The sequence below is a fragment of the Centruroides vittatus genome, unplaced genomic scaffold (genome assembly GCF_030686945.1).
Source record: "Centruroides vittatus isolate TY-2023 unplaced genomic scaffold, ASM3068694v2 contig_2073, whole genome shotgun sequence".
NCBI classification, from domain to species: Eukaryota; Metazoa; Arthropoda; class Arachnida; order Scorpiones; family Buthidae; genus Centruroides; species Centruroides vittatus.
In genome coordinates, this window is record NW_027121287.1 from 12,422 (window position 1) to 26,433 (window position 14,012).

At 37.5% G+C, this 14,012-nt stretch overlaps 1 protein-coding gene and 1 long non-coding RNA gene across 2 annotated transcripts in view; both read left to right on the top strand.

Moving 5' to 3' along the window:
• Positions 1–2,437: 2,437 nt before the first annotated feature.
• On the top strand, positions 2,438–3,794 carry LOC136970646 (uncharacterized). Its single transcript, XR_010880011.1, has 2 exons — positions 2,438–2,633; positions 2,666–3,794. It is a non-coding gene; the product is annotated as an uncharacterized lncRNA (long non-coding RNA).
• A 9,799-nt stretch (positions 3,795–13,593) lies between these two features.
• LOC136970633 (acyl-protein thioesterase 1-like) overlaps positions 13,594–14,012 on the top strand; it is a 38,068-nt gene continuing 37,649 nt past the window's right edge. The window contains exon 1 of the mRNA XM_067265081.1: positions 13,594–13,846. Coding sequence (XP_067121182.1) covers positions 13,778–13,846 — 69 coding nt within the window. The 5' untranslated portion in view covers positions 13,594–13,777. The remainder of the gene's footprint in view (positions 13,847–14,012) is intronic.

Below are 14,012 nucleotides of genomic sequence, written 5' to 3' on the forward strand. Positions count from 1 at the left end.
CGTTTGACTAATCAAATATAAATGCTAGGAAATTTGGACTATGTTATGTAAAGATAGGACATTTTGCATTAACTTCAATAATTAGAATTAAATTAATTAATTTAAACCAGTGACTACTAGTATGATTATATCTAGAGCTATAGCACTGCATTGGCAACAGGGCAAGTGCCAAAGACTGAAGGGCACTTGGCCTATCACTGTCATTTATGTACCGTGAACTAAAAACCTAAAACTATCGGGCACCCTTTGTCATAATTTATGCCACCCCAATACATCCCTCCGATTTCCCATCGGTGCACGGCGATTGCCCTTTTAAACCAATAGTTAAAAAACCAATAGGCCGATGCACGGTACCAATAAAATGGTACCGTGCCCCCCCCCCCGACGGATAAACCAAAGAGTCGGCACCGGGAATCCCCATTTCCCTAATAACATTTTCAGCCCGTCGAAGATACGGACACGAACTCGAACATTCCACAACTATGCCTTTATCCGTTACGGGCAGTTTCAAAGAATGGGTTTACCATTCTTTGAAACCGTCTTCTCATATTTAAATATTCTGTCTATAGAATATCAGCTAGCGGGTAATATCAAATTTAATATTATTTCCAATTTTGCTAATGTAAAGGTAAGAAAAATTAAAATTTGATCATATTTTCTTTTTAAATTATTTTATTTTATTATAAATAAATTTTTAAATAGAGCAATACATTCTGAATAATTTATCTACATTTCCAATTTTCACATTTAGATTGAGCCACAATGTTTTAATTTAATAATCTTAGGAAATTGGCAGCAGATGAACAGAGCATTTATGTCAATTAGGTGTGTATGTCACAGATACTGTACATAGGTTATGTATATAATGGTTAGTATTCTTTTGATATTTAATCAAAAAATTGTGTTTCTATATATTATATATATATATATATATATCAGAACTTCAGAGCTGTAAGTACATAATTCGGGCTTCCCGTATATATCGAACATTTTATTTTGAAGTTACGTTTTGTTTTTCTATAATAAATTCTTATTTCTGCTACTCGAAATAAGTTTAAAAAAGGGCCACCAGTTTAGGTATTTGTCAAATTCACCAAAAATATTGCCACGGCTCTGGTTATATCTTCTAAAATAATTAGTCCGGAAGAGTTGGACAGAGGTCCAGGTAGTATAATTGGCAATGTAATTCCACAGTAAGTAGGAGTAGCTGGCTGCAGTCCCATTCTGGATTGATCTTTTCTTCCAGAATGTTTGAAATTAATTAAATTCTAATTAGTAAATTTAATACAAGATGGCAATTTAATTTCCTACATTTAGTTCAAACTATATAGCATTTATATTTTCGTATGTTTAGTAACAATGTGGTTATATTTAAAGGACAATCACACCACAGGCCATACCTTTTACTCTTACTCTATATCTCTTTTTGGAGAAAAGAGATATAGAGTAAAAGGTATGACCCGTGATACGATTGTCCTTTAAATATAACCACATTGTTACTGTACATACGAAGAAATAAACTTTAGGATGAAAATCTTTACCGTATAGCGTTTGCATTATATTAACAATTAGCTAAAATGTAAACCGATAATAAATCCGGCTTATTTTATTAATATGATTTGGAGTTATTTCTTACACAATTATATAATATTGAACTTTCGCTATAAAGCAATAAGTCTCACCATAGAATCTGCATTAGCATTCTGCACTGCATTGCATTCTATAGGATTTATTGACTTTCTTATCAATTATTGATTCTTTTATCTTCAAGTTACTCCTCTGTTACCAAAGAATTCCACAATGATCACACTTAGAACCGATTCTTCTCATTATCAAACCTAACAGTAGTAATGGGAAAAGATTTAAAGGAAACAGTTACCGTATCATTAGCCAGACGTAAAAACTTACCATCGGTCCGAGGACAAAATTTCGACGCCATTTAACAAATCCCAAAAAATCTTTGTTCTTTCGAATAATTTTTAAACCTTCAAATATTTGAGAAGTTTGTTAAACACGAGTTTGATTAATATTAATAATAATATTTATAAGGATTCGATAGGAGTCGATTTCATTTGTTTAATATGTACAAAGGGAATATAGAAGTCAGTTCTGTCGCAGGACTCGAAAATAAATATCTTACTACTTGGGAAAAAATACAACAAATTGTTTATAATTCGGTTCAAAGTACGGAATGAAAATCTAAAAAGTTTTTGCTGCTAGAAAAGCACTTTGAATTAGATTGTATATTGAGGAGCTTCCGTAACAAGTGTATTTATAATCCATTTTTTAAAAATTTAATTATAAATACAGGTAGGCCTCCTACGACGCGTTTTCGCTCCAACGCGGTTGGAAAAATGCAGAAATTTTCTTACGACGCAGTTTTGGGTATTCGGAAACGAATTATCTTTCGCGTAACAGAAAAATCGCAACGGAACAAGCTCGGATCTCGAAACGAGGACCGAATTCGAGCATAACATTACGTTTCTTTTTGATTTCGTAATCTTTTTAGTTTTTACACGATGTCGAATTTTATTTAAGCTTTTTATGTACATAAATTTAAAAAATGATGAAAACGTTACACCACAAAAGGCAGTTTTTTTCTTTTTAGAACCGAATCCCAGTTTTCGTATTAAGTCGGCGTCTCCCACGACGCGGTATTTTCGAGGAACGTGTCTAGCGCGTCGTAGGAGGCCTACCCGTATATATAAATATAGATCGTAAGATACGTATATTTGCAACAAAACCAATTTTCAACTTTAGAAAGTTTCTATTTTTTTGGTCTGGATTTTTGAAAATCGATTCTTTGTCGCCCAAATAAAAGTTTATAATAGTACAATTTATATGTGGTTTCTTTTTTAATATGGAAAAATGTAATTACAATTTGCTAAATTTTACAAAGGGAAAAAAATCAAAAATTGAGAATTTGATAATTTCATATCATGATATATAAGAAAAGCCATTTATATTTCTGTAGAAAATCTAAATTGTCAATAACAGGTCTTTCGGGCGGATAAATAATTAATAAAGTTATGTAAGGAGAGCTTTTATCACTTTTTTTAAGTGTAAATATCATAATTCCACATTTAAAAAATGTGATTTAATTGTGGCATGTTTTTAATTTTATAGTTACACAATTTAGACGATATAAAAATATAGATTAAATGAAATATTTAACTTCCAATAATTTTCAAAGTGCATTTAAAACAAGAGGTGCTAAACATGATGATAAAAAAAGAGTTTGAATAGTTTTAAAACATTTTATCTATAATTAATTAAAATATTATTATGCTATATCTACAATTAAATCAATAATTGTTTCGTATTATTCAGATTGAGGAACCAGTGTAATTGATTACGGGGTAAATAATTCGGCTGTATTGTTTTTATCGGTATTAATATATCAGCTTGAAATAATAACAAAACTTAAAAATTAAATTATAAAAAATAAAATACTAAGTAATGAATATTATTAATGATAATTAATACAAAATATTCATTATACAAGTGTAAATTTAATTCTTATTTCAAATTGAGTATTTCGTTCATTTCTGTACAGTTATAGAATAATTTTATTTGTAAATTTATCATTTAAATTTCTTTTTATCTCGAATATGGCATCTCTAAATGATGGAATAATTTCTTTTATATTGTTTATTTTCTTATAAAGATGCTAAAAATAAATGTTTACGGCATATCATAGACGAAAAATCTAGAGTTCCTGATTGAAAGAAATTGCATTAAATGTATGATTTATTTGGTAAATAAAATTACTGGACTACATTGTTTTTTTAAAACTGTCTACTTGTGAATTATTTAAAAATTTGTTTACTGTACAGAATCGCGTAACGACGACGATAATTATTGAAATTAAACTATAGGTTGGTCACAGTAACGGTGATCTATATATACATTAGATCCTAGGTTAGAGAATATCACAATAGCAAATTCATTGGACGATGGATCGGATGCGGATCTGATAGGTAACTTTTTTCAAATCCAGATTTAACACAATTTGTTTCGAGTATTGAATAAAGTATTAGGTAATGCGCTAATAGAGTATTTTACAAAGATTTCTCGACTTCGCCTCACAATTAAGGATCTAAAAACAACTATTGGAAATTTAGACAGCAAAATAAGTTAATTAACAGTGGCAGAGCTCGTCGGTAAAGTGGCTTTAATACGGCTGGGTAAGCGAGCCAATCTCGCCGTCGTTGGCTCGTTTAGGGCACGGATTAGGGAGATTTCCCGACACGCGATTCACCTCTGCGACTCCGAACGGTCCGCGGACCACAAGTCGATAAGCGTCGCTTTAGTTACGTTTCTTTTTATTTTTCAAGATTAACAAATAATCGAGTTACTTTAACATTAAGATTAAGTGATTATAATTACAAATTTGCTAACTAAAGTTACAAATGTGTATCTTTTATGTAAGTAACTAATCCTTTTACTTTAAAATTTGAACTAGAGTTAGTTATATGATAAATTTTATTGGGCTGCAATTTAAAAAAATTGTAAACCTCTAAATTCCCACAGTCTTCCATCCGTTTGTCTGGCTCCTTCCTTAACGATGTTAGATTAAATCGAGACCGGATACGGAAAGCTCGGAGATAAGATTAACTGTACGAGAACTTCCGGTTTGAACCCGAACTCGCGTTGTTTTAATTCAAAACTTTTCTCCCGAACAGAGTTACATAGACGACTAGCACGACTCTATCGTTAACGGGAAAAGTATAACGTACAGGGGCAAGACACTAGTAAATCGAGAGCGTTATAAAAAAAAACATTGCAGCCCCGCATTGTGGCGATGTCACAATAAATAATTGCTCTTTAGTTTACGATACACGCGACATTTATTAAACCAGAAAACGCTACTTATATTGCGGGCGTCATTCGTAGTTACAATAACGTTTGCCTTTTTTTCGTCACGGCACACTAACAATAAGGTAAATTGTAAAAAATGTTACTTGGTTAATTGAGGGATGTACCGTACAGTACCTATAATATATTTTTTACAAAATATATTATAGGTAATACGATGATAATTTTCAATGAAATGAAATTGCATTACAAAGTAAACAAAATGTTTATTTAATGATAAATTACAAATTACATTTAAGCGATATTTGAGCTCGGTGTTTTTCGATAACTTCATTTATATTTGGGCGTAAAAATGATAACGCTATTCTCATTTGGTGATCCGGATTTAAAAGACCGGATTTCTTTCTCGTTTTTACGTCGGTCAAAGCCGAAAGTCCGAGTTGGCACAAATGAGATGTGGAAAATTGTAATAACACACTTAAAGCTTTTTGCGATATTGTCGGATAATCGTATCTAAGGTATGGTTTTCTGATTTTAGTCGCGGAAACAAAATGTTTTATTTTCTATAAATTTTTAAAATTACGGCCACATTCGTCATTCGATACAATGTGTCCGCCATCTCGTACTTTAATAGAACCGTCGTATCCCATTTGTCGTCGTAGTTAATTCGGTAAGCACCACGGGACAACCGGTGACGTCGTAATAGTGATTTTTAAACGCGGTTGGTAATTTAGGTCACATTTTCTAAACGCCTCGATACCTATCGGCTGTTACCGATAACGGGGGTTATAATTTCCAAACGTTCCGTAGGAAGGTAAAACCGATCGAACTACTCGTCCGATGTCATTTATGTATGGATATTGGCAATGGCGGCACAGTGGTCGAGAACAGCTGGCCTAGATTCTTTAATAAAAGAATTTCAGACGAGAGATTGAAATTTGTGACTATAAGTAACAAAATATATATTTGTTTACGATGCGGGTTTTTATATATTTAAAAAAAGTCAATCTTTTAAAAAACACTTCCCGAAGTTAAAAACTACGAGGGTTAATACAGAAGATAACCGCCGTTTCTTACCTATAACCGCATTTAATCGGAGACAAAAAAATTACTAAGGATTACAACCGTTAGCCTTTTATTATATTACGATGCATTTCGGGTGCAAAATTTGTTTTACTCGCACTCCTATTCGGATGTCATAAAATTATTACAAATTACAGCATTCCAACGATTTATATTATAACGAACTAACCTCCTTTTGCTAAAAAAACAAATTTTGACCGGGTTAGCCGACCGGGACAATCGGGCCATCGGCACCGTGGCGTGGGAGTGGAAGGACTGGCGGAGACGAGCTTTCCGTCTTTAAACCCGTTTAATTAATTAATTAAACTTTTCTTACAAAGGCGTTAACGCTGGTCGTCACCGTTCTTTCGAAGAATAACCCGACAAAGTCCGAAAGTTCTATAGGTCGTCTTCCTCCGGTACCGCGTAGCGTATTCGAGATCGATGGCCCCCGGGCCGCGCCGTCCAGCCTTGGAAGTAAGGTCCTAGGAGCGAGGTTACACCTAGAATCGTCGGCACAATTCTCGGAGAGCGCTTCTCTCCGAAGAGAACGTGTCCGACGGCGGATGTGCGGGGAGCCGAGAACTCCGCGTATTCGTCAGTTTTTTCCCAAAGTCGACTCTCCGTCGGTCTCTCCTCGTCGGGCGGTGACGACTCGAAACCCGCGGAAGGGCGCGGGAGAGGTCGACGTCGCGACTCCCTTTCAACCGCGCTTTCCCGACTCGGACCTCTACAAAACTATTCTTCTATTATTTTATTATTTCTCCCGTTTTTTCCCGTTTAATCGCCATCTTTAATTCCCCCCTTGGCGCGAAAAAGGAAATTTTCGCCACTCGGTTTAACGTCCTTCGGACCTCCGCGTCGACCCCCGTTCGGGTCCTGGCACTAATTCAAAAAATCTAAAACAAATAGCTACGGCCGCATCGCGCGAAAATAAAAAATATTAACGCGAATTTAAAAAAATAATAAATTACGTAGCGTAATAAAAAATACGAGAAATCGCCTTATTTTTCGAGATAACGTGGCATTTCGCTAATCGTCCGTTAGTTTTGTTTTCGCCCGTTACATCCGGTTACGTAGGACTCGACGTCGTCGTTAAACCTACCCTTAGGTCATTGGCCGTTTTAAAACTAACGTCGCGCGTAAACGCCTCCCGGGAGGTCTTTTACGGGAAACCGGGCCGCGTTCTCGCTAAGTCTAGTTAAGCCGCGACGTCCGACTCGTTGGTAACGCCCGCCACTAGAATTCTAGCGGTTCGGTCGGCTTCTTTTATCCGTTTTCGGCTCCGCCCGCTAAGCCACCGGGAATTCTAACTTAGGCGTTCCGCGTTACCGAACGCGGCCCGGGTCGGCGGGAAGATTTCGTTTTCGAACCGTTTCCCGTCCGACGAGAAGTTTAAACTCGTCGTCGGTACGGCGTAACGTATTATTTGTGGGGAGAACCGCGCGTTAACGCTATCCGGTAGATTAGATCGTCGGGTTCCGTACGTTCTCGCGCGTTTCCCCGGACGTATCGTACGTTTCGAGGAAAGTTAAAGGGTTATCTCGTTAATTCGGACAGTCGTCTTCGTCTAGTCCCTATCGAGATGGACGGATTCCCCCTATCCGCTCTATCGGAAGAAGTCGCGTCGACTCGTTCGTACTTTATATAATCTCGCAGTATAATCGGGTGATTTCGATTTAACGCGGTCTAAGGTCGTCGATACTTTCGCCGGGTGTTCTAACTCTTTCTACCGTATAAGGCAAACGAATTCCAAGTTCCCGGACGTCGTCACCGAGACGTCGCGACTCTTCGTACTTGGTAATTTAATCGATTTTGACGCTTTCTCGTTAATAACTTATTCTCGAAACGTCTTTAATTAAAGATCGTCGATTTGTACGGTTATTCGATCGTTTTTTTTCCTACGGGGCGAGCGGTCGACGGAAAGGCCGGGTGGTGGAAAAAGGAAGCGGGTTTTTTCCTCGTCTCGATTTCGCGTTTTTAATTATAATTATCGTCGGTGCTACGACGTAAAACGTAGAGTCCGTTGTCCGTAACCGAACGGAACGATCCGTCCGAGCATTCTAAATACGTACGCGTTTCTAAAGTCGAGTCCGTAACGTTCGTTCGACTTAATTTCGAAATTACGACGTTAGGCCAATGGCCGACGAGTTTTCGAATCGTTCTTTCCGATAAAGGCACGCGATTTAAAATCGCGCCAGCGATGGCCCGTGAAAGAGTACAATAATAACCAATTCGTTCGAAATAACCGTAACTGTACGAATATCGCCAATTCTTACCGCAGAAATACAAACGAACTTTTTTAACCGGACGTCCTCGTTATAATACGGTAAATAAATTTCCTTCGTCCCGTTTTCGAAAAGGTAAAAGAGTAGTCGAGGCCGTCTTCGCGAAATTTTCGCAAATATTCGCGGCTGCCGGCGATTTTAAAATATTATTTGTTAAGTTTCGTAGTTTACTAAATAATATTTTAACCTCTATACGGGGCCGGGCATTTAACCCGAAAAAGCGAAATACGGAGACTCTCCGTAATCCTATATATACAAGTTTTCGTCGGAGCCGTAGCCGTGAATTAAAACGTACCGGGACGCGCTGGTTTTTATTCGAAAATAACCAGTCGATCTCGAAGTAAGCTCGAAAACGCGTTCGAAATAATAATAAAAAAGTAAACCCGTAACCCTCCCGCCTTCGAAACGAACGCATTTTATTTTAAGCGCTTCGTTTTGGACAGATTTCACTTTTTCTGGCGGGGTGAGGCGCGCGTAAGTGCCTAAAATCGTCGCGTCTAATTAGGCTAGTCTTTTTTTTTTTTTTTTTTAACTCTTTCCGCCCTGTGGGCACTAAGAGGGCCTCTTATAGCGAGCCCATTACGGGTTCGGCCAGGCCCGCGATGGGGCGGCCGGGTGGTGAGGGACGGGGACCGACGTATCCGGACTAGCGAGAAACTACTCGGATGGGATGATTTAGAGCAAATATTACTTCTGCCGACGAAAGCGGTCCGGTTCGTAGTCGGGAAGCGTTCGATGATATTATATCGAAATCCCGTGTTGTATTTCCAAATAATTGTTCGGACGAGAGCCAACGACGAGCCCGGACCGGTAAGATACGAGAGTTCATTTCGTCTTTTTCGAAAGCGTTGTCTCCGAGCTGGTAAATTTAGTTTCTAAAGGTTATATTACGTTCTAATTTATAATGTAAATAAGTATTAGGCTACTTACGAAGACGTTCGAACAAAGATTTAATTCGTAAACCTCGATTTTGACGATGATATAATATCGAATGTAAATTGTATTTGAAAGAAATCAAACGCAATTGGCCGAGAGCAGTTTCTTCCGTCGAATTTTATGGACTTAACATTTTACTTATAAAGATTTAACTACTTTGAAAATAATAAATTTTAATTAATTGTTAACTTCGTAAAATTTATAACGTCGGCATTTGTTTAAAGAATATTTTTTTTAAATATTATTTCGTAATAATACAGTAAAATACAAAATGGCCAATAACGAAGAAATTACGTGCCATATAGAAACTATTTTTTGCTTCGGTGGAGAAATGTTTTAGCCCTTTCTGTCCGCAATCGAACCGAGTTCGAGCTGGTTACGTAGCGTTACGCGGAAAACAAGCATTTGGGCCATGGGCAAAAAAAAAAATTTTGAATTTTCGGATGTTTTCCAAGTCCCCAAATTTTTTGAAAAAATTTTATTGCGATTTTAATCGACCCCTTAATGATGCGCGATTAACGCTTAATTGTTTTTTTATGGGATTTTTTTATGGAACTTATATTCATCCTTCTAAAGTTCTAGCGCGCCGATTTTACTTCGGTAAAGTTATTTAAAGCTATTTTCTGATGTAAAAAACAACATCCAATAGTTTTTTAATTTGTTTTAATTAATAGATTTTTTATATATACGTTTAATTAAGTCGGGGGGGTCGGAAATTTCAATTAAAATCGTAATTAAAAAAAATTTTGAAATATCCCGCCATCTAGTATTCACCCTACTTTTTACCCTTCTCCTCCCGAGAGTTTCGTGAGAATGTCCGGCGAAACGCGACACCGGCTGTTCTCGAGGTCATCCGGCTGTGTAAACAATGACTGGTCGGTGTCGAGTTTCGCGCTAAGGCGAGAAAAAGGAAATTGTACTTTGAAGCTTTTTCTTCAAAATTAACACATTTCTTTCGTTTTTTTTCATTTTTATTATTTTTAATGTAATTAAACATAATTAATTATAAAAATTTAAAAAAAATGAGGAAAGGTGTTAAGAGATATTTGATAGTAAATAAAATTACCGATTCGCGCATTTTCCATTGGCATTTACTTTGCGCTTTCGGCACTTATCCAAACTGAAAAAATACTCGTTAAGAAACGAGAAATTCTCTTAAAAACGCTCGCGAGTGATGCTCGTATTACTTGTCACATAACTTGTAGTATTTGAGTCGATGAATCGTAATTACGATTTCGATGCTCTTGTACTGTACCAACCGCAAAAGCCTTTATTAATTTTTTTTTTTTTTTTTTAAACTCTTTTCCGCCTGTGGGCACTAAGAGGGCCTCTTTTAGTAGGCCCATTATGGGTTCGGCCAGGCCCACAATGGGGCGACCGGGTGGTGAGGGACGGGGCCCGACATATCCGAACGGACCACCCCCCGAAAAATTCCTGGGGATTATTCTACCCGTTCGGATTCGATCCCGGGTCCCGCAGAGCGGTAGGCTGCCACCTTTACCGCTCGGCCATCCGGCCGTCGAGCCTTTATTAATTGTAAATGTTATAGACGATAAATTCATTTTTGGTTTTATAAACTATAATTTTTATAGTCTTTGTTTAAACTGCAAAATACAAGCATTTTCTTGGGCTTTGGCTACGAGGGAATAGGAGCGAGGTCCCACGCGATATTTTGTCTAGGGTGTCGAAAAATATTCGTGCCAAATTTGGTGTCGATACGTCGAACTATATGGAATCGTTTACCTAACACACACGCGTATTTTGACTTTTATACATACGTATCTTTCGTATAACGGAGGCGACGCGGGCCACCGCCCGCGGCCTCGCGGTCCGAGGGGCCTCGCGCCACGAAGGTTTACGCATTACTTAAAAGCCGCGGACGCGACGAAACAATTTTATTCGTCGTAAAATGATAAATATATTGACGTATCAAATTTGTTTTTATTTAGTCTAGCAACATTTGCTGGCGTTGCGTCGCTATGGCGGGGAATCCCCGCCGGCCAGAGCCGGGGATTTCCCATTCTGTTCGTTTACGTTACTTTGGCGCTTCTCAACGACTAGAAACCAATCAAAGTATCGCGTGCAGTTTTGCGCTGTATTTCTGACAGTATTTGATGTGAGAATAAGTGTGGTTCGTTGTTTGAAAATGATTAATGGTTATTAAATAAATAGGTAGTATCTATTGATCAGTCCGTTACATTGAACTAAAATTAAATTGGAGACATTCCTGTAGAAATCGTCACAATTTTTAAGTGCGAACATCATTCGATATTTTTTTTATTCGAGCAATCGTGCGTGTTGTTTCGTATTTGCCCACGGTTTATTCGATTAAGGCAACGCGACACACGGACAATCTGCCCAGAGGGGATGCCTCCCGGGAGGTCTTCTATGGGAAACTGGCCCCTATTTAGACGTTACCGACGCGAAGAAAACCTGGAAAATTCCAGGTGTCAGACGCGAACGAGCGACCACCGGTGCTCGACAGTTTTATCTACTCGGTCACTGATGGGCTCGTAGGCCCACGGATTTTAGAATATTAAAATATTGTCAATATTGTTTATTGCGGCGGTTTTCTTTAATGGAAAACCAATCGTACAAGTTTCTTTTTCTTTATCCTAACTTTCCTATAAACCGGGTGTCCCTTTGGTTGGTGATAGTGCTCTAACGAACCCGAAAGCGACGTGGGTGTAGGCAAATTTGAATTAGGGGACCCGTGTACAGTGCCGATTTCGGACATTTTTCTTCCAGGAAATTTTTCGAGGAAAATATTTTCTCACGATAGACTGGTTTGGAGGCCCCGGGTAATTTTTGCCCGTAAGCTAAAGCACCGACCTTAGGGGAGAACTGTAATAGGCAGGAGCGGATCTAGGTTTTTCGGGGCCTAGGGCTTATTAAAGTCCTAATTGAATCGATTAAGAATAAAACAAATAATACTATAAATTATCATTATTATTATATTATTAATATTAACTACTTTTTACTATACTTTAAGTGCTCATTGTTAATAAAAAAGTGTTAAAATTTATGATAAAAATTCAATTTTTGTGGGCCCTTGACACTTTGGGGTCCGGGGCTTAAGTCCTATAAGTCCCTATGTAAATCCGCCCCTGGTAATGCGTGACAGTTCTCTTAGGTGATTGACAATGAAGACTGACAGATCGTTGTGGGGTAAGGAGACAAGTGTGGGGAAAAAACAATTAATGATGTATTTAAAATAATTTCGGAAGAAAATGGTTTTACTCTTTCGGTCCCGTGCACGCGAAGACTTTTTATCGAGCCCGTAGTGGTTTCTCCCGCATATGTCGGGCCTCGTCTTTCACCACCCGGCCGCTTCCGTCGCGGAACAAAATGTTACCTAGAGATGGCGCGACGGCTGTCTGCTACGGTTCGGCCGCGTTTCTTTACGCGGCGAGAGCGTAGCGAAAATGACGTCGCGAGCGGCTATCGCTACACGTCGCTGCATTGTAGTTTAGAAACGCTTTCCGCTCGAGCTAAACGCGGATGCCGTAATCTATCCTTTAATTCCACAGTTACGGCAGAAAGTAGCGCTTTAGTTAAACAACTACGATATTTAAATAAAGAGATATAAAGAATTGAGCGTTTCTCTTTCCGAAAATGCGAACGGAGTAAAGAGATAGGAGATGTATAATTATATTTAAAATGTGGTATTTTCTTATTCTTTAGACAACTTTCGGAATCATTTTATAAAATTTAATCCTTCCTAATGTTCCCGTAATATTTTTATCGACGGTCGCTTCGATCTTTTTATTTTTGCAGCGTAATATCGTATTATACACACGAGCGTCCATTTTGCTTTACGCGTGTAGCGGACGTAAAAGCTGCTTTATCTTTGCTGCGGCGACCTCTCGCGGCAAACGTTTAGAAACGGTTCGCTACATTGCGGCGCCGCATTTAGAAACGGGTTTCGCGGTGTTCGCGGTAAAGCGCTTCTCGAGCGGTGCATAAAGAAACGCGGCCTTCTAGATCAAAATCTAAGATGGCCGTTCGGTGAGGTTACCGTTCGAACGTTGCGGTTCGTTCGAAAGTTACTAAATAATTTATTCGTTGTCGCAGTTTTAAATATCTTTTTCTTTCGTTGTACGTCTCGATTGAGAGTCTGAGAGCGTAATAAATACAAATATATCTCGCATATTTAATAACAGTCTATATTATTTTCCTTCTCGAAGAGCTAATGTCGCCATTAAAAAATAATAAATAAATAAAAACAAATCGACGATTATTTAACGGCACGCGATATACTAAATTATTATAAACGGACGTATATGATATGTGCAAATTACTTAATTTAAAATGCGTGTTAAACACAAAAGATAAACGTTTCGACCGAAAGCTCGACGCCGCTTATTTTATTTAAAAAATAATAAATAAACTAATTAACGAAGATTAATTAAAAACGCATTAAAATTTAATTTATCACTAAATATATCTAATTTAAATTAATTGAGATCTTTAATCACCAGGTGGCGTACTTTAAAGTCCTCGAAGAACCACGGGAATTTCGTTTTCCGTATATTAATTTCCTTTATGACGTCATTCGACTGACAATTGTCATCGGTGTTGATTGAGAGCGACATCTTTAGTGATTATAGTTAGATAGGGTAATTTTTCGAGAATACGAATTTTGAATTGGTTTGGTTAATTTTCTACGTTGTATGGGAGGAAGTTCATCGGACATGTCCTCTCCAATTGTCGTTCCTGCTACAAATAACCACACAGCTACAGTAAGTATTTATTTATATTTTTTTCTTTTCGCCTCTTAAACATTTATAAATAGGAAACTCGGCACGAGTTTGATTGACGTTAAGAGAAGCATATATTTTTTTCTGTACATTTATATAGTAAAAGTAGAATACAATTATTATCATTATTTTGTATTGTGATGTCACA